Source organism: Xyrauchen texanus, chromosome 42 (genome assembly GCF_025860055.1).
Source record: "Xyrauchen texanus isolate HMW12.3.18 chromosome 42, RBS_HiC_50CHRs, whole genome shotgun sequence".
Lineage (NCBI taxonomy): Eukaryota > Metazoa > Chordata > Actinopteri > Cypriniformes > Catostomidae > Xyrauchen > Xyrauchen texanus.
In genome coordinates, this window is record NC_068317.1 from 22,497,164 (window position 1) to 22,516,025 (window position 18,862).

Sequence of the window (18,862 nt, forward strand, 5' to 3'; positions counted from 1 at the left end):
GAACTGGATGACACAAAGATTATCACATTACTTCATGTATGGTTCATACTAAGAATGATTTTGCCAGATAAAACTAACTATAAACTCAGCTTCATGGAGGACATAGGATAATTAAAGCTGAGTCAAGATAGGGCATGAATTAGATGATACACTAATTGATGCTGATTTTTCTACAGCTAAACTACAACAATCTGCGGTAAATGCAGTTCCCATGTGGCTTCAAATCTGCAGCTGATCAAAGCAAATTTTAAAGATGCCTTGAACTCATTAAGTACCAAGAACATCTTTGTTAATTGATGAGACAATCGTTTAATTAAAAATCCAGAACCGTGTCATTCTGCCAGACTGAGAAGACATTTGAGTGGGGATGCTTGTCACTGGTGACTCAGAGGTTAACTGTGGCAGCAGCCTTGCAGTATATTGACTTTGGTAATTATACTTAAGTGGTGACTAGAGGAGGTAAATGGAAGTTACAGATGATCTGTTTTGAGGGGATGCATTTTTAGAATCAATAAGAGTCCATTTGTGAAAATTGTGGCAATTTAGGGAAAAATACACCCCTATTCCTGGCCCTAACAGAAGTCAAACTCCCATACTACCATACTGTAGCTCTCTATTTCCTTTTACTCTCTCTCATAGTTCAATTAGGAAAGACAGCATGGAAGTTTAAAAGGGAAAAAAGCAGCCATTACAACTACCTTTTTTGGATCTTTGCCAGTTTTCAGTAATTTTTTCACTCTGTGACTCAAAATGACTTTAAAGGATAGTTTCCTGATTTTGGGGTAGGATTTTCTTTCTTCTGTGGAACACAAAAGTAGATGTTAGGCAGAATATTATCCTTTGTTACCATTCACTTTCATTGCATCTTTTTTCAGTGAAAGTGAATGGTGACTGAGGCTAACGTTCTGGCAAACATCTTCTTTTGTGTACTACTGAATATAAAGTGTACTGATATAAAGTCATAGAGGTTTGGCACAGCATGAGGGTGAATAAATGATGACAGAATTTTTTTGGGTGAATTATACCTTTATTAAGAACTATGTGACTATGGTGAAATTTTTGCTAATTACGAGGTTCATTACACCTATCCCGGAAGTTGTGAGGTGAAATGTCCACTGTGTGCAGGCAAATGCAGAGGGGGTGGCTATAGGGGCTTGAGCCCCTGCCCTTTTTCCAGAGGTGCCCCTCTTAGCAGTTCCAGGGTGTGTAAATGCCACCCAAAATGAAAGCTTGCACACCCAAATGAAATATCGTTTTTTTTTACACCTAATAATAGTAAGTTGTAGGCATGTAAAATTGTATCATATTATGCTGAAACTTTGATGCATCGATTGCTGAATTTAATAATCAGTTATAATGACTATAATAATACCCAATAATACTCAGATTACACGTGCACTCTCGCAACAAACGCACACTTTACATCAAGAAAGTTTAGTTTGTATTTCTGAATCATTGTTCATAATCGAACGCATCTATATTAGCAAAATAAGTTAACTGTTGTTATTTTCTTGCCCCAATTAAGATTTATTAAGCATAATGTGGAACACTTGGAGAATACATTTGGAAAGGTAAGCAAGACTATACTGCGCCTTTACTCATGATAATTATTTGTCCTTAACGTGTTACATGCCATTACATTTTTAAGTCTGTGAGACTGCTTGGTTTAAAGATCAGATTTATATGCTTCTATAGATTACAGTTTTCATTTAGTATTGTTTCTGTTAATGTTCCCAGGACGATTTACAAATCTATTATGCATAATCAGCAGTCTACTTACCGTCTGTTTGTGTTAGTGCCCATAAATTCAGACATGATATTATCCTGTTGGTTTTGTCATTAACATAAAAACAATTTTTTTATGTTAGTGGTGGTGGCGTAGTGGCTAAATCACAGGGCTGTTAATCAGAAGGTCGTTGGTTCAAACCCCACGGCCACCACCATTGTGTCCTTGAGCAAGGCACTTAACTCCAGGTTGTTCTGGAGGATTGTCCCTGTAATATTTGCACTGTAAGTCGCTTTGGATAAAAGCATCTGCCAAATGCATAAATGTAAATTTTTGGCTTATTCATTAATGTAACAACAGTTTTATTTATGGTTTATTCATTAATGTAACAACAGTTTTATTTTTATTTTTGTATGAACCAAACCTCCCTGTACTCCATAAATACAAAGAATTCAGAAAAGATTTAGAATTTTCTTACAGTTTTGCAAATTACATTTTTGAACCAGTGAATGTAACCTAAACCCAGGTGTTTTTTTGTTTGTTTGTTTGTTAATTATCCTGTATATTGCAAATTATCCTTTACATTTTATAATAAATCTAAAATACCAAAAAATTATAAAAACAAAATAATTTTTATTAAGGCTAATATTTCGATAAATTAACAGGCCTACCTACTCCATTGGTTAATTTTCATTAATTAGTTTAGTTAAGCATTAAAACGTAACAGAGCTTTAAAAAAATTATTACAGCGAAATATAAATATAAATTGAGATTGTGCATGTGCATGTGCACCCACCCAGTCCAACGAAAATCATACAAAACACCCCTCCCTGTAGATAGACAATGTTGAACTGACTGCCCCTCAAAATTTCTGTGCTCACGTCCCTGACATTTTCTCCCAAATAGATGAGGTTTTGTAAGGTTCATGCTCTGTCAAGTTTTAAATTGATAACCTCTCTACCCTAAACCTTAACTTAACCACATAATTTTGTGGTGCTTCTATGACGTTTTTGGCTCATGTGCTGACTCGCAAATTCTTCAGGACTCGTACCATGGTCCTCTGCATCACAAGTGCAATGCTCTTTCACTTGTGCTACCACATAATTTTAATACATTTGAACAAGTTCATAAATGTAGTTGTTTATGTAACGCAAATGATAAAACATATTGCCTTGCAAGTCATTCACCATAGTAAAAGTGTTTAGGTGTCATAATATAGCATTGTGTGATCCATGGGTGACTTGTTTGTTTTTGCATGTTTTCATGAGCTAGGCTGCTCCTCTGACTCCTCTGATTAATTCTGTTATGAGCACCCAGTCAACAGCTGATGTCAGCCCAGAGAGCTAGTGCCTTTTTGGACAGGAAGGCTGTTGGGGAATTCATTGGTCTCTTTAAGTGATGAGGTAGAGCAGAACGAGATTGGAGCATGGTCCATTCAGGTCTCATAGGGTTGTAAATGGGTTTGATTTTTCTGGCTGATTTTACTGCACTTTCACTTTTTTCAAGTCTTTCTTCCTCTAGTTCTCTCAGGCACTCTCCTGAATTTTTGCACAAACACCCTACAAGATGAAAGAATAAAAGCAATTTCTTGTGACGGATGTGAACTGTTCCTCTCAGATGTACCCAACACTTGGCTTGCAAGATATATAGGGCCAAATCACTTAGACCAACTCTACAGTCAATCAATTGCATTTACATCTATTGCGATTCGGCCAACAAGACTCTCCCTTGGAGACAGCCATTAAATGGCTTGTGCAGTGGTATGGACCACTGATCAATCCCAATCAACTCATGTGAAATGTTAATAATAGAGCACTAATACTTATGCAAGGCAAGCCAAACTCACACTTACGATATCCAAGAAGTGAATTATTGGAAAAGATGATACAGGTCAATTGTCAGTTGGATATGTGAGCTATTGGATTTGGAAGAACATTTAGACTCAACATGCATATAGATCTGAAACCAGGGACTCTAAAATGGATCCCAGGCACTCACTCTCCTTAATGTTCCCTTAATCTCACATTGCCTAACTGTAGACTTTAATCCAATCAGCAAAGAGCCTGTTCTCATTTAAACAGAAGGCTTGAGAGGCCAATCATACATCCTTGGTGGGGTTAGCCATGACAGGACAGTATCTCTCACCCTACATGTCTTACCATGTAATTTTTCAGCCTGCAGAGTTTTCCCTTATGTCCTCTTTAGAGGCCTCTATTCCACAGAACCAGCAAAGAAAGGTGATGGAATAAGACATTAGGAGTCATCAATGGATTTTTTTTCTTTCTGTCAGTCTTTATATATTTCCAAGAGTGCAGGTTTGTGTAAGAGTGTAAAACTGAAAGGTATTTGATGCTAAAGCAAAGACACAATTCTCAATGTCTCAGAAAAATCCAGATGAAAGATAAATAATTTGGTTAAGATCAAGCTTTTAACTTTATATTTTTGTTTGAACCATTTTAACGAAATATGCTTTGGGACGTACTATTCAATTACAGCTGAAAACATATTTTCCATAAGCACTGGACCATACACTCATTCTGTCTTTGTGTGTGTGTACTGTATATTAATCTTGTTGCACTCTAATATGTCTTGGATTGTATTTTTCTGATGCAACTGAAAATTTATAGTGTAGCACTTTTCGTACCACTGTCTCCTTTAGATGAATCGCTTATGTTGTATTATTATTTTGGCTTTGGTTATGTTATATTATGCCAAATTAATAAATGTAAATTAATAGCAAACGTTAACTTTTTTTGCAACAATGCTCAACCAAATATGCAGTGGGGTCTAATATCCTAGTATAGGTTTTAAATTAGAATTATGCTCCTCTTGACAATAGGAGAACATACTAATGGGGAGTTATGTTTACAGGGTCAAAGTTCATAGGTCAGGGCATCCTAAAGTGGCACAAATGAACAGTAAATCCTATTACATGTGTTCTATTAAAGGATATGGCTTTTTGTCAGATTTCCACCAGGTTTCCATCTAACTAATATCTTAAAATGTGTCTGTGTCTCAGACTGGTGTCTACAGTGTCAAAAAATGTGAATACATTTAAAGCCAATCTTTTAAAAAGTGTCAAAGCATCTGTCAGCATAAAGTACAGCATTACATCCCTTTGGATCCATCATTTCAGAGTAAAGCACAGTTAATTCCTTTAATGTGAATCAAGGAGGCCCTAAACCTGATGTCACTGATTACACCTGGGCAATTAAACACCGTGACAGAAGGAGCTCAGAGATTGATCTGAAAAATGAAAAGACAGAGAGACCAAGAAGCAGATGACAAGAATAAAAAGAGTTATGTGATGTTTTGGCAGAGCTTGCAGACTGGGCCCATTGTCCAGGCTTGCAAAATCAGCTCCATCCCACACATGTGGCCCAGTTAAGGGATTCTTTCTGCAAGCTGGCTGCTAGCGCACTCAGCTTCCATATTTTTCGTGATTACCCAACATTTCTCTGCTGTCAGTGCTTCCTGCCAGATCTCCTTATTACCTCTGCAGACAAGGGTCCCGATAATAACACCACTGCTTTTTTATTGATAATATGTCACAGAATTTCTCTGTGTCGTTATCGAACACTTGAGGAACAAAATGGCATTTGCAGTGGGAAATAAGTGATCGATAGAGAACAGCAAATAAGTAATAACATTTTTGTGTTGATGCAACAGCTTTTGGATCGGCTAGGCTCCACGGTACAAGATGAGCAAGATGTTTTTATCATTCTCAAAATGTGGCTCCCTCTGGGCCCCCGTCCCATCATATCAATAAGGCTAAAATACCTCTTCATTGACACAAAAACTATTTAACGTATACTGTAAAAAGTGAGGTGTAGACTTGTGGAGATTTGCATTGAGCTACTTTTGATTATTGCAATAAGTAATAATTCACTATTACAATTGCATTTCTGGTGTGTTTTGATGCAATTTGAGAAATAATGAATCCGTTATTGTTATTAAGCTGCTTTTAATGATATTGGTTTCTTTGATTTAAGACGTGATGGGAGGGAATAACGTTAAAAGTGTTGTAAAGGAGAGAGACGTGTGAGTGAAACAAGTAAAGAGCACTGTAGAAATATAACTATGAGAGTTTTGATTTTATTTTTTGTATTTTTTTTTAAGCAGGCCTACCTGAAAAAATCATACCATTAATCATGATGTTATTTGAATCTATTGATAGCACTGCTGTTTTTGGTTTGCTTTTCGGTTTTAGACAACAACAAAAAAAGCTAAATTGAAATCTTCCAAGTACCCCCTGGTATCTGCTTTAAGTACTCCCTTGGGTACAACTGTAGGCTAGACAAAAACAGACAGGAAGTCTACTTGAGCATACATTGGGATTCATTTGTAACAATACAAACAATAGTAAATATGCGGTCTAGTGGTTACAAGATAGTAGCGATAAACACAATGGCCTATGCAAAAGGCTATGATGACCAAGAATAAGAATATAATCCAGAAGAAGAGTAAGATACGTACACTTATACTCAGTCCACCTGTGTTTATGTTTATACTAGAGCATAATTGTGTCACTGACCAATCTAATCAAGTCCATCATGCAATCTACAAACCTGTTTATCATTAGCTTTATGTCACACCTGTGAACCTAGGAACCCATATAATAGACATACTAAATTAGACTACGCACTTTGGTCATCTAAACTAGACGCATTTTAGTCAAGAGCGTTATCAACACCTCACTCTCATAAACATTTACCCAATTATGCTTAAATCATTTCATACTCTCAAACACCATGTGTTTTTGACCTGTCCCATCGAGACGTGTGTTGCGCTTAATAAAGGAGATGATGAACATCTGCGCCCTGTTCGATTACCTGCAGTACAGCCCAGCATGCCGCGAGGGAAAGATTGTAGAGCCGCCGCGCGCTCTCGCGCGGTTTAGTGCACTTCGCGCAGCAACATCTCACTCGAGAGGAGGCGCGATTTCATCCTCTTCAGAATTCAGAGGTGTTTTACAAAGTGTCAGCCAAGCTTGGTGGGGAAAAACATGTCTTTTAAAACTACCAAGAAGAGTTTTTTCAAATAAACGGTAGAAAAAGGCGACTGAAGACGTCTGTGTGCACTTCAATCCATCATCTCCTCATTCAAATGCGCCAGTGAAGCACGCGAAGATGCGCGCGGCACTCCGGACCCTTTGTGCTTTGACTGTTTTGGTCTCGTGCTGCCATGGCGCGAGAGTTGTGAGTGGTAAGTTTGAATATATTTGGAATAAATATATTTCTATGCATCTCAGATGACCCTGTAATTGAGAGCTACACATATGAACCTTTTCCAGTTTTCTAGAAGTTCAGATTATGAGGATAAATGTGTCCAGATGTTACTTTATTTCTAAATGAGCAAAAGCTTATTTATGTTTACTTTGTTTTTATGATCATCTTTAGACCTATTGTCACGCAATAGTTTGCTAAAGTATTTGTTAATGCTTGTGTCCTGGACTTTTGGATGAATTAATATTTATGCATTTTTATATTTTTATGATTATGTCTTTATGATTTAAAAAATAAATGTGTTTCTGTGCTTGGATAATAATAATTGTAAAGTGTGAAATAATCACCACTAGTTGCTGTCCCAAAATGTAAAGTGTTTATATTCTGATATCATCCTTTGGTTTAATGGACTGGTTTAAAACATGTCAGTGAGTCTTTCATCATTCAGTTCATTCATTCTTCATTAGACTTTGTAACTTTATTTCTGAGGAATTTCTCGGAACATGACAAAATCATTTTCCCACTCAGTCAAAGATTATTGGTCCTGTAGGTTTGTAAAGCTTTGGTCTGATTTTGTAAAATAAATAAATAAAGATAAATGTTGCTTTTAATGAAATTGGCTCTCTTGAATGATCTCTATAGATGATAATTCTGGGCTGAAAGTACTAGAAAAGAGACCGATCATCAGACAGATTACAGGTTATATGCACTTAAACTAAAATGATATACTGGGTGTAATAGAAATGTTGAGCAATTTTATGTGATATGCTCCGTTTAATGTAGGTGGAAAGGAAGTGGCAGTGTTAGAGAGTAGAAGTGACAGAACATTCCAAGCTGGAAGGAGAAAAACTGTGCAAGAACGGCAATAATTGAGGAAGAAAGCTAAGGAAGCTGGTTGGAAAATGCTGAGTCTAATTTTCCCTAGTTAAACCCAGCCCATTACAGGGCTTAAATTGATGATAAAGCAGATCTGGACTAAGCAATTATTTAAAGTACCTCCCGGGCAGGGAGCTAATGTTATTATTAGACTTTTAACAGTCTGTGTATTAATCACAGTTACCATTTGGGCCCACTAGTGTACTTACACATTTTGTATGATGGAGATGCTTTATTTATGATTTCTCCCAAAAATTAATTCCTTGCTTTTTCTCTTTAACTATGTAACTCACAGGCCATTTTGACCTCAACTAAGCATCCTTTAAACATCTAAGTGTGGGAAGTTGTAATGATTGTGGGAGCACTTACAGTTTCATGTTAGTAAATGTTGTGATGTAAAACGTCCACTTCTAAACACTAGATGAACACAGGGATATTCATACTATCACCTGTGTTTATTCATTACTTAATAGCCACTTGGGCTAATTTTAGATTAAAAAACAATGCAATACAAAGTTGTGCAGCATGATATAGCTGCAGCAACTATCATTACATGAATACAATGTTTTCTGAGTCTTTCTCATTATATATGAGAAACTCTATCATACAACTAGAAACAATTACAGTTGAACAGAAAGAGCTTTTGTTGTGAGGATTACTTGTCAGTAAGCGTGCCATCCATTAGAGATGTACTGTAGTGAATACTGCATCATGCATGTTGATGTTCAGTACATTAATATGAAATGCAGGAAATCATATAGTATGGATTTTGTCTTATCAGGTCAGACAGTGTGTCAGGGCAGTCCTGAGCATCCGTGCTATAAGATTGCATACTTCAGGGACGTGACTAGTCGTGTTGCCTTCTGGGAGGCTCTACAGGCATGTGAAATGGATGGCGGTTCATTGCTGAGCATTGAGAATGTGGCAGAGCAGAGACACATTGAACACCTCCTAAAGGAACTCAGCATTTCCTCTTCCACCGGAACTGCCAGTGGGCCGAGCATCACAGACGGTGATTTCTGGATTGGCCTGACTCGAGCAGAGAATGAGAATGCTCAGGAGCCTGGCAGCTTTGCCTCATGTCCCAACCTTTACAGATGGACTGATGGAAGTGTCTCACAGTTCAGGTAAAATAGGACATGGATTGGTAACTAACACATTCTTGACTCTCCAGAAATTAGGAAGCAGGAGCCAACAAATTTCCACCTTCTCTGGCATTTATTTTTAAATCACTTTTCAGTGATACACCAAAATTTCCACGTAATCACACACACATCCAACGCATGTCACCCCTCTCCCTGCCGGCAGTCTGGACTGCCCTTATATCTCTCCAGCTCTCACTGCAATACAGTACAGCTGTTAGAGATAATTTTCCCCAGGTGTAAATCCTTACACTTTCCTCTCCCGGCCTCAATCTCCACAGAACATCGCTTGACCACGCCCCCATCTCCACATTGACTTTTTGTGCATGTTTCATGTTCACAGATGAATCACTTTTATGGATATAACAGTTTTACTTTTGTGGTTTAAGGGAATATTCCTGGTTCAATACAAGTTAAGCTTGGGGAAACCTGTAAACCAGACTGCCGGCAGGGAGAGGGGTAACACGTGTTGTGTGTGTGTGTGTGTGTGTGTGTGTGTGTGTGTGTGTGTGTGTGTGTGTGTGTGTGTGTGTGTGTGTGTGTGTGTATTTATGTGGATATTTTGGTGTCCTTCCTATTCTTAAAAAAAAAAAAAAAAAAGATTACTTACCTTGTCTTTGTAAAGTTATATCCAATTTTACAACTTTATTGTAATGAACATGTAATGCCGTAGAGCCTTAAACCCTACATTGATCCTAAAAATTATGATTTGAACAACTTTACAACTCAAATAATACATGAGTTTTTACAGAAAAATTATTGTAAGTGCTTTAGTAAAAATATAAGCTTCACATTTCTGCCTTTTAAACTTTCCAAAAATTGGCCCATTCATTTCCACTGTAAGTGCTTCACTGCAAGCTCGGTTTGTTTTTTAAAAGAAAAGTAGTTTGAAATAATTTTTTGTGGTATTTAACATTGTGTCCCAAATGCTGTCGATTTAGCTTAACTTGTATTGAACCAGAATATTCTTTTGAGTGTTAGCACTCTTTATTATGTTGGCTTGACAAACATACAGTTATTGTACAAACTTGATTTAGGTTTTTTCCAAAATCCCTAACCAAAGACCACATTTTTAAACGGTTTGAGACATAAAGCAGCTGTCAACCAACCTCGCACAGACCTTCAGCATTTTCTGACTGTGATTATTATATCTTTTCTATCTGATCAGATGTACCTTATTCCTGTTGTAGCAAATTATCAAAAACTCCATTGACTAACATTGACAGAATGCTGGCTGGATATGGAATCCAGAATGCTGGAATATTTGTGATTTCAAACTTCAAATGTCAAACAATTAAATGTGGGGGCCTGGGTAGATCAGTGGTAAAGGACGCTGGCTACCACCCCTGGAGTTCGCTAGTTCAAATCCCAAGGCGTGCTGAGTGACTCAAGCCACGTATCCTAAGCAACCAAATTGGCCCGGTTGCTAGAGAGGGTAGAGTCACATGGGGTAACCTCATCATGGTCGCTATAATGTGGTTTGTGAGTTGCGCGTGGTGAGTTGAGTGTGGAGGCCGCGGTGGAAGCCGGTTGACGGTCACAGATGTGGAGGCATCTGGGATTCGTCCTCTGCCATGAGTCACTACACGACTTAAGCACATTGGGAATTGGGCATTCCAAATAGGGTGAAAAGGGGGGGAAAAACACCTTAAAGTTGCTGTGAGTGATTTTGCCATTCTGGAACTTCCACGAGACTGAGCTAATAAATTAGACACGCCTCCTCTTTCAGACCATCACCAGACAACTGACAACTGCAATGAATCTGAATATGGTATTAAACCTGAATGATCCACTACAACTACTTCACAATGAGAACATGCAAAATGATTGACAGGCAGAAAGCAAATCAAAGTCTTCTGATTGGCTGATGAAAGAATTTACACAGTCTAGTCTTGTCACAAAGATTGGTGAGATATCTCAGGACACTTATTTCAGTGATATCTTTCAGAGAGGAGGATTTTCTGCATATCATTCCATAATAAATTGCTTATCGCACCTTTTAATGCAGTATATTTGCTTCATTCCATAAAAATGTTTTTTAAACTTTCAAACACGACTTTGTCAATATTACATTCAAAGTTTGTCATGACGAGCTTTTCTTATCTGGTTTTTCATTTTTATTATTAATCTTGGTTCTACAGAAACTGGTATGCTGATGAGCCATCCTGTGGAGGAGAAGCTTGTGTGGTGATGTATCATCAGCCTACTGCTTTCGCGGGGCCTGGTGGGCCATACCTCTATCAATGGAATGATGACAGGTGCAATATGAAGCACAATTTCATCTGCAAGTATGAACCAGGTACTCGATTTGTATAGTATTTTCATTTACTCATGTGGATTAGCTAAGAGCTTTACAATGTTTATGTTGTTCTGAGCAGAGAGCTATCTGGTTAAAGAGCAGGGAGACAGACCTGTAGCGCATGATGCTGGTAAGCAGCCAAGTATCAAATCAATCATCATTTGACTAAACTTCTGAATTGAAGATTTACAGATGTTTGACACTGATAACCAAATGACGTAATAATATTCCCTCCAGATCTTTCCACAGAAGAACAAGAGGAAAGGAGAACACCTCCTGGCAACGAGGACGAAAGCCCCCGACCTATAGTGCCAGGGCCTTCAAGTAACTTTTATTTAAAGCTTTAAGCACTCAATGAAATCAATAACAAATTTTCTCTTAAAACAGGATGTTTGGGTGGGACATATTGAAGGTATTGTCCCTTTTCTGAAAATGGCTTATATACTTTAGTTTCATCACAGCCATGAACCATTATTTGCTATTTGTTGGTATTATTAATACGGTAGCTCACTGGGTAGCACTGCCGTCTCAAAGCAAGAAGGTCCCCGGTTTGAGTCCTGGCTCACCCAGGGTCTTTGTATGTGGAGTTTGCATGTTCTCCTTGTGTTTTTGTGGGTTTCCTCCTGCCTTCGGCCCGAGACTCCAGCATGGGTGGATGGATAGATAGTAATATTAGGAGAGGGACATTCTCATTCTAGAGTGCATTTGATTGGTTAAAAATCTTTAGTGCTAGATAAGTTCCCAGGAGAGAAGGAACTACAATTTAAATGTGTATATCTGCTTAAGACTAATTTTGTCAACTTTTAGGATTAAACTTAAATATAGATGACAGCAAAGCTAATAGACAGCAACTAAAAGCAAACAAACAAAACAAAAAAAATATCAGATTTTGATTTAATTTGATTTAAAATAAACCAAGCCAAATAACTGCTGGATGATTTTTTTCCCCCTTCACAGGTATGCTGCTAATCTATGTGATTATTCCCACCATTCCCCTACTTTTGCTGATATTGGTTGCTTCAGGGACCTGCTGTTTCCAGATGTTGAGCAAGAGGTGAGCCATCATGACCAAATCACTGGAAATGCTGCTAAGACTAATGCTAATGTGCTGTCCTATTAAGCAGTATGCTCCAAATACTGCAACACATCAGGGAGTCAGTGTCGCACCAGCATCTTTAGACACTAACAGCCTTTACATTACTTCCTGATTAATCAGAATGTATGCTCACTAACAGAGATCTGACACTGCCCTCTTATTCCCCTGCAAACCCAATATTTTACCATGATTAATTAGATTCAGCTGTTTGTAACTGTGCCCGGCAAAATAGCTTAGTCTGTACTAATCACCATCAACACACTTATTATAGTGTGCATTTGGCATATCTTGAGGGGGGAGAGGCTTAGCCGACGCATTATGTCACATTGCGCTGGAGACAGAGTCCAACTCAACTTCTCTTCCCATCAATATCCGGATCAGCAGGGCAGGGGCCAAAAGAACTGCTGAAGCAAGCCATTCACATCCTTCACTCCCCCCACCAGCACCCCCTCAAGACAGAGCATGAAACACAGTTCATCTCCCTTTAACCCCTGGCTCAGGCTTGGAAAGACATAACATAGTGCCTTATTTTTGTAATTTATTATGTTTATACGACTCCTGTTGCCACAGAGTGATGTCGTTTTAACATATTTTCAATCACTGGGGCAGACTGTGGATGCACAGACAATGCATTTAATCACTGGCAATGACTGAGTGTGCTCTATTTAGTAAAAGGCTTCCTGGAGCAAGTTCAAAGCTTTTGGGTGAATGTCTTGCCTCCTTAACAGATTATGCTTCTCAGTTTTACGATGTTTGATAAATGTTCTCATAATTAAATACAATCTTGGATGCATAAAACCAGGAGGCATATACCTGCTGCTCTGGTTCAGTCTGTTAACATTTGCATTACATACCTAACTACATTTACAAGCTTGTTTTAAGACAGATTTTAATTTGCAAAAAGACAGATTCCAGTTTGCAAATTGGGTGGTAGACCTGCTCTTTAGCCCTACTGAAATCCAATTAGTCCAAAAGTAGCTATTGTATCCCTAAATACAGTACTTACTAACATTAACAGGTTCACTGCAAAACCACATGAAACACCAGGGTCACCACATTAAGTCTATGTGAACAAAGTGGAAGAAATAAGCTTTTCTAACACTTAATATTTACTTTGTTTTGTACAGCAAACCACGGACCAAAACAAGCATTAACCAATCAACTCTCTGGATCTCCAACACGCCAAAGTTAGACAGCGGCATGGAGGTTTAAAGATCCACAAATCATTCCCACGATTTAAGCAGCTTGCTGGATTTTTCAACCATGTTGCTTAATCTGCAACATGCACGTCTCTGGTTGGTAGTTGTGTGTGAGATTTCATAATACAAGTTCAAATGTGCAGTGTAGTTACATGTATATCACTTTTTTGTACAAATGTTGTACTTAAAGATTCTCCTCAGCATCTCACAATCTACTGAAATCTATGATATTACCTTTGATTTTCCAAGAACTGTTCTGAGTTTCCAATTCATTCCCATGACCTTCTTCTCAATTTCATGTTTCCTGTCAGATAGTCTGACCTGATGTACTGAGGATTGCTTATAGTGAGGGTGAATACTAATTGACGCCGAACACAGTGAGCAATTAAATTACTGTAATTAAGACAAGTGCAAGCGGGAACCACATAAAAAGTGGAATTAAGAGTTCCCGCTGACAGCGAATAGGGTCACAAAAACTGAATCAAGTAACACAGTAAAGAAGATAATCTCTAAAAGAGCATAAAAAATAAAACCGCATAAGACGGTTAATCAAGTATTAGAAAAAGGGGACTTTATTTTTAACTGAAGCCTATTTAATAGCTTTTGTCAAGTATTTCTTCTCATACAGTATGATGCACATACAATGTTGCCACAAAATAATGTAGTTACATACAACTGATAATTTAAAGGCCCTAAATGTATGTTAAAACAGGATAATTCTTAAAATTATGAAAGTATTGGCTTGTAGTGACTGTTATTTAGCTTTGTAGCTCATGGGGAAGTAAAGAACATTAAGATTAAGCAATCAGAAATGTACATAATTTTGGTAAGATGCAACACCTAAGCTGCTTTTAGCTGTCACTGTTATAGTTTTTTCGCATGTGAATATTTAATAATTTTGACCTTTAACAATATCACTCGCATAAAATAAGCAGTTACTTGTGCTTTCACAGCTAAAACATTGTAAATACATGGTTTGCATCAGTAATAGTATCATATACCAAAATTAGTTAGTTTAAAAGTCTGACTGTAGAGGAAGATGAACAGTATTCCGTTTTCAGTTTCTGTGTGTGAGTGTGGGGGGTCTATTGTGCATTTAAATTGGGAATGTGCTATTAATACTTTTTTATATCATTGAGACAGGTGAAAAGTGTAAATGGATTAAAAATCTATAATTCTGAAGATGTTTTCATATGTTTTTATGGCTTTAAAATGGTTACCTCTTTTTGTAGTCTCCATGCATACACCTGAACCAAAAAGTGGTTTGAGTATAGATATTTTTAATGGGAATGACAATGAGGCTGCGAGGGATAGACTTACCATCTCTTCAATGGGCTGTACTGCAGTTTAAAGTGTCTCTGGATCATTCTGTGGACAAAACATTGCTAAAATATCGGTCCAAGAACATTCAGTATACAAAGAACTCCTGACAACATGAGTTGTGGAAAATCAGATGTGATCTAGGAGCTTTATACCGTTCGTGCCATTGAAGAGATGGTAAGTAGGCCTATATCACTCACCGCCTCATTGTCATTCCCATTAAAAATCGAAGATGGTGCTAGCGTGAATAAGGTCTAAATGAGATAAATATCCTATTTCTGCAGTATATTATGTTTTGTGAATTGTCGCAGAATCAAAAGCTTTATGTAGGTTGTTGTTGTTGTTGATACACTTTAACTGTGAATAGCAACATCCTTATCTCTGCTTTTCATTTCCTCAAACAAATGTTTCTTTTGTGAAAATAACTTCGCTCTGTCCGACCCATACATCAAGGCTAAATTTCCACACCATTCCCACTGGCAACTGCATCATTAACATTGATGTTTATGAGACACACAGTCAGAACGTTCATGGCCATGAAGTTAATTAGGGCAGAGATCAAAAATCCTTTAGGGGGTCCAGCTGGCAGGCAGAGTTAGAGCGAGACATAAGACAAATGAACTGGACCAAATTAACACCAAAAAGATGTGGTACTTTGTATGCGATTTACCCTGGTCTGCAATTAGTGACAGCACAGACTTTAAAGCACACTGCTAATTACGGAGCCAATTAAACTAATCAGTCCTCGGCTTCGACAGGAGAACTCGCGTCACACACTCAGGATCTGGTAATTATAGATACGACTGTAATCACTAGTCTGATGGCACAGGGTACAATTAAAGAAACAAACCTTTTACCATCTGGAGAGGGGGGTGATTTTAGCCCATTAGAGATACACAACACAAGCATCTCACTCTCCACCCGACCAAGATACAAACACAGCTCTTCACATCTCTCTGTTAAAACTGGAATACAGTAAGTCAATGATGAAACTGGGAATGAGGTCACCCCCATTACCCCATCCTACAAGCTGTAAATCTTAACTGTGCTCTAAATGTCAAAGCCATCAAATGCTAATCAATCAATGTAGTTCCAGTAATATAATCAGTGTACATAATTGCACTCAGTTGGGTCTTTGCTTTTTTGTGATGGTGGATGTATTTCATTTATTGTGGATGTGTACACAATTCATAGAGTATGGGAATAACCCAGATGCCAATGAAAGTGGGGCAGAGAATCAAATCCTACTATTAACTATGATTCAACTATTGCTACCAAACCTAATCATACATTTACCAATAGTGGCAATTAGTATTTGATTCTGACTAAAGGAAAAGGAATGGATAACTACAAATATTCATCAATGTACTTAAGTCAGAAAGAAAAGCATTACCAGCACAGATGGTTTACAATACACATTGGGAAGATCCTTTAATATACACTCAAACACCTGAACAAAGCATTGTTACAAATATTTTGTTTCATTTCAAAATATTACATTATCAAGAGTGTAAAATACATTTAATCACATTCAGAGGGCATTATAGCGAATTAAAGTTTCCCCTGGCAATCAAGGCCTTGTTTGTGCTCATCACAACCTTTCACCCAGCGTGACATTTTACGGCCATTACAGTTACTATCCCAGGTGTCCCTGTGAAAACAAAGATCAGCAAAACGATTGTCAAAATCATAAATGCATGACAGGATCAATATAGGCAGATATTGTGGAATTGTTAGCAGAGATTGTGGCTAAATTCTTCAAGAAACAAGTATACTTAGCAGATTATGGGTATTAATCCTAGCAAAGTTTATAGCAATGTGCATCCAGTTAATACTTACCATGATTTCAGGCCTTCAGCTTTCACAATGCGCTTTGCACATTCAACTGAAGCCTTCAAGTCATCCTTGAGCAAATCTATCGAAGGAGAAACATTTATGTATAATCTAAACAAATGATTCATATATAAACACCAGAAATACAGTAGGGTTCAAAAGGTTGAGGTCACTAGTGAAAATGCTTCCATTTAGCATCTTTCTAATTTAATGCACAATCATTTTTTTTTTTTTTTGTGCAAATTATATTACTAGCATAAAAATGTAAGTGAAAAATGTACATTTCAGTATTTCTTTGTATTTCGTATGTCTCCTTTTTGCTTGAAGCAAGGAAATTTCGCCTTTACAAACAAAAGAACATGATCAATGCCACAAATTTTGTTATTAATCATGTGTTTGTTTTAATAATAATGATAATATTTCCATTTATTTCAGGATTAAATAAATTTTTAAAACCCAGACTTTCAATATGGTTTCAGACTTTTGGACCCCACTGTGTTTTTCACATTAATAAGCAAACAGCAAAACCTTATCCATTTTTAACTGCGAATCATGTGTGACATGGTCACATGGAATTTATTAGGGAGTAAAGTACCTGCACAGGGCACATTGCACAAGTTTTTTCCTCCTGGAGTGCCATCATCACACCATTTGAAACTGTTAATCTGGAAGATACCATAGTCTTTTCCAACGTCAGCTGTTCGCACTTTGTGTGTCTTAAACTTGGTTTCCCAGAAGGCTGTGCACACATCTGTTGAAATGAAGTGAATGGTTTAAATAAAAGTTAAAACAGATATCATGTCAAAAAATATATAAAGTTAAAGATGTTTGCTTTGCATGTGGATCCAGCTTATTAATACAATCATATCAGATATTTAACAAACACTGATGCAAATCAGTTGCATAGAAAAGACAAAAGTCATGGATGTACCCACAGTTGCCAAGTGAGAATCCTTCAAAGCCATCAAGTCCCTCTTTCCTGAATATACGGACAACATCACAGCGACCCAACCTGCGGCTCTCACATGAGGATAGCCACATCAGAAACAAGAGCATTAAAGCCACCCGCATGATGTCTGCACTTCTGCTCTGAAAGACACTATCTGCTCTCTAAAGGAGTACTGATGGAGGGTACAGGCAGTCAAGTGGGATCATTTATAGGTGATTTGAAAGGCTGATGTTGCAACCTGTTTTGCAACCAGTGCATGCAGTTTGATTTCTAGATGCTGTTGCTCCAGCTCTTGATGCCATAACTGACTTCTGGGTGTTTTTAAATTATTTATTTTTGTACATCTTGACATCTGTAAAACTTTCTTTCTTTCACAAATAAGAACTCAAAAGTTGCCTCTTAAACATTCAAGAGCTTTGAATCTTGATGATAATGAGAAACCCAAATATTAGAAACCATAATTTCCAAAAGCATAGGCTATCAGAGAAAATATATATATATATAAAAACAAATATCTTGATTTTTAAAAAGTAATTTCATTCAGAAATGTTATTTTCCAGTCAGAGCAGACAGTTTAACTAAAATGTGCAAATAAAATGTTACATCGGCATGCAAAAGTTTGGGCACCTCTGGCCAAAATTTCTGTTGCTGTGAATAGATAAGTGAGTAGATGAAGAATTGATCTCCAAAAGGCATAAAGTTAAAGATTAAACATTCTTTTCAACATTTGAAGCAAGATAAGTGTATTATTTTTGTTTTATAGAATTTTAAAGTGAAAAAAATAAAAGGAGTACTATGCAAAAGTTTGGGCACCCCAAGAGATTTGAGCTCTCAGATAACTTTTACCAAGGTCTCAGACCTTAATTAGCTTGTTAGGTGAAGACTTGTTCACGATCATCATTTGGAAAGGCCAGGTGATCTGTCAAATTTCAAAGCTTTACAAATACTCTGACTCCTCATACCTTGGGCCCAACAATCAGCAGCCAGGGCTCCTCTAAGCAGCTGCCTAGCACTCTGAAAATTAAAAGAATTGATGCCCACAAAACAGGAGAAGGCTTTAAGAAGATAGTAAAGCATTTTCAGGTAGATGTTAACTCAGTTCATAATGTAATTAAGAAATGGTAGTTAACAGGAACAGTGGAGGTCAAGTTGAGGTCTGGAAGACTAAGAAAAATTTCCTTTTTGACAGCAATAGAC

General features: G+C 37.4%; 2 protein-coding genes across 2 annotated transcripts; one reads left to right on the plus strand and one right to left on the minus strand.

Moving 5' to 3' along the window:
- The first annotated feature begins 6,654 nt into the window (after positions 1-6,654).
- Positions 6,655-14,630, plus strand: chodl (chondrolectin). The gene is made up of 7 exons (XM_052114429.1): positions 6,655-6,931; positions 8,609-8,954; positions 11,111-11,268; positions 11,348-11,398; positions 11,506-11,592; positions 12,226-12,322; positions 13,492-14,630. The coding sequence occupies exons 1-7, from the start codon at positions 6,856-6,858 to the stop codon at positions 13,574-13,576; spliced, it is 900 nt and encodes a 299-aa protein (XP_051970389.1). The 5' UTR covers positions 6,655-6,855; the 3' UTR covers positions 13,577-14,630.
- Positions 14,631-16,034: 1,404 nt separating this feature from the next.
- On the minus strand, positions 16,035-17,848 carry lyz (lysozyme). Its single transcript, XM_052114431.1, has 4 exons — positions 17,652-17,848; positions 17,312-17,467; positions 16,723-16,798; positions 16,035-16,534 (listed from the first exon to the last, which is right to left on the minus strand). The coding sequence occupies exons 1-4, from the start codon at positions 17,785-17,787 to the stop codon at positions 16,435-16,437; spliced, it is 468 nt and encodes a 155-aa protein (XP_051970391.1). The 5' UTR covers positions 17,788-17,848; the 3' UTR covers positions 16,035-16,434.
- Between the last annotated feature and the right edge of the window lie 1,014 nt (positions 17,849-18,862).

Bases quoted from the DNA above. Each gene is read 5' to 3' on its own strand.
- chodl (XM_052114429.1), top strand. From the start codon at position 6,856: ATGCGCGCGGCACTCCGGACCCTTTGTGCTTTGACTGTTTTGGTCTCG. The intron at 11,399-11,505 runs GTAAGCAGCCAA...TATTCCCTCCAG, and splicing joins ACCTGTAGCGCATGATGCTG to ATCTTTCCACAGAAGAACAA. The intron at 11,593-12,225 runs GTAACTTTTATT...CCCCCTTCACAG, and splicing joins TATAGTGCCAGGGCCTTCAA to GTATGCTGCTAATCTATGTG.
- lyz (XM_052114431.1), bottom strand. From the start codon at position 17,787: ATGCGGGTGGCTTTAATGCTCTTGTTTCTGATGTGGCTATCCTCATGT. The intron at 16,799-17,311 runs GTACTTTACTCC...CTCCTTCGATAG, and splicing joins GTGCAATGTGCCCTGTGCAG to ATTTGCTCAAGGATGACTTG. The intron at 16,535-16,722 runs GTAAGTATTAAC...TTGTTTTCACAG, and splicing joins GCTGAAGGCCTGAAATCATG to GGACACCTGGGATAGTAACT.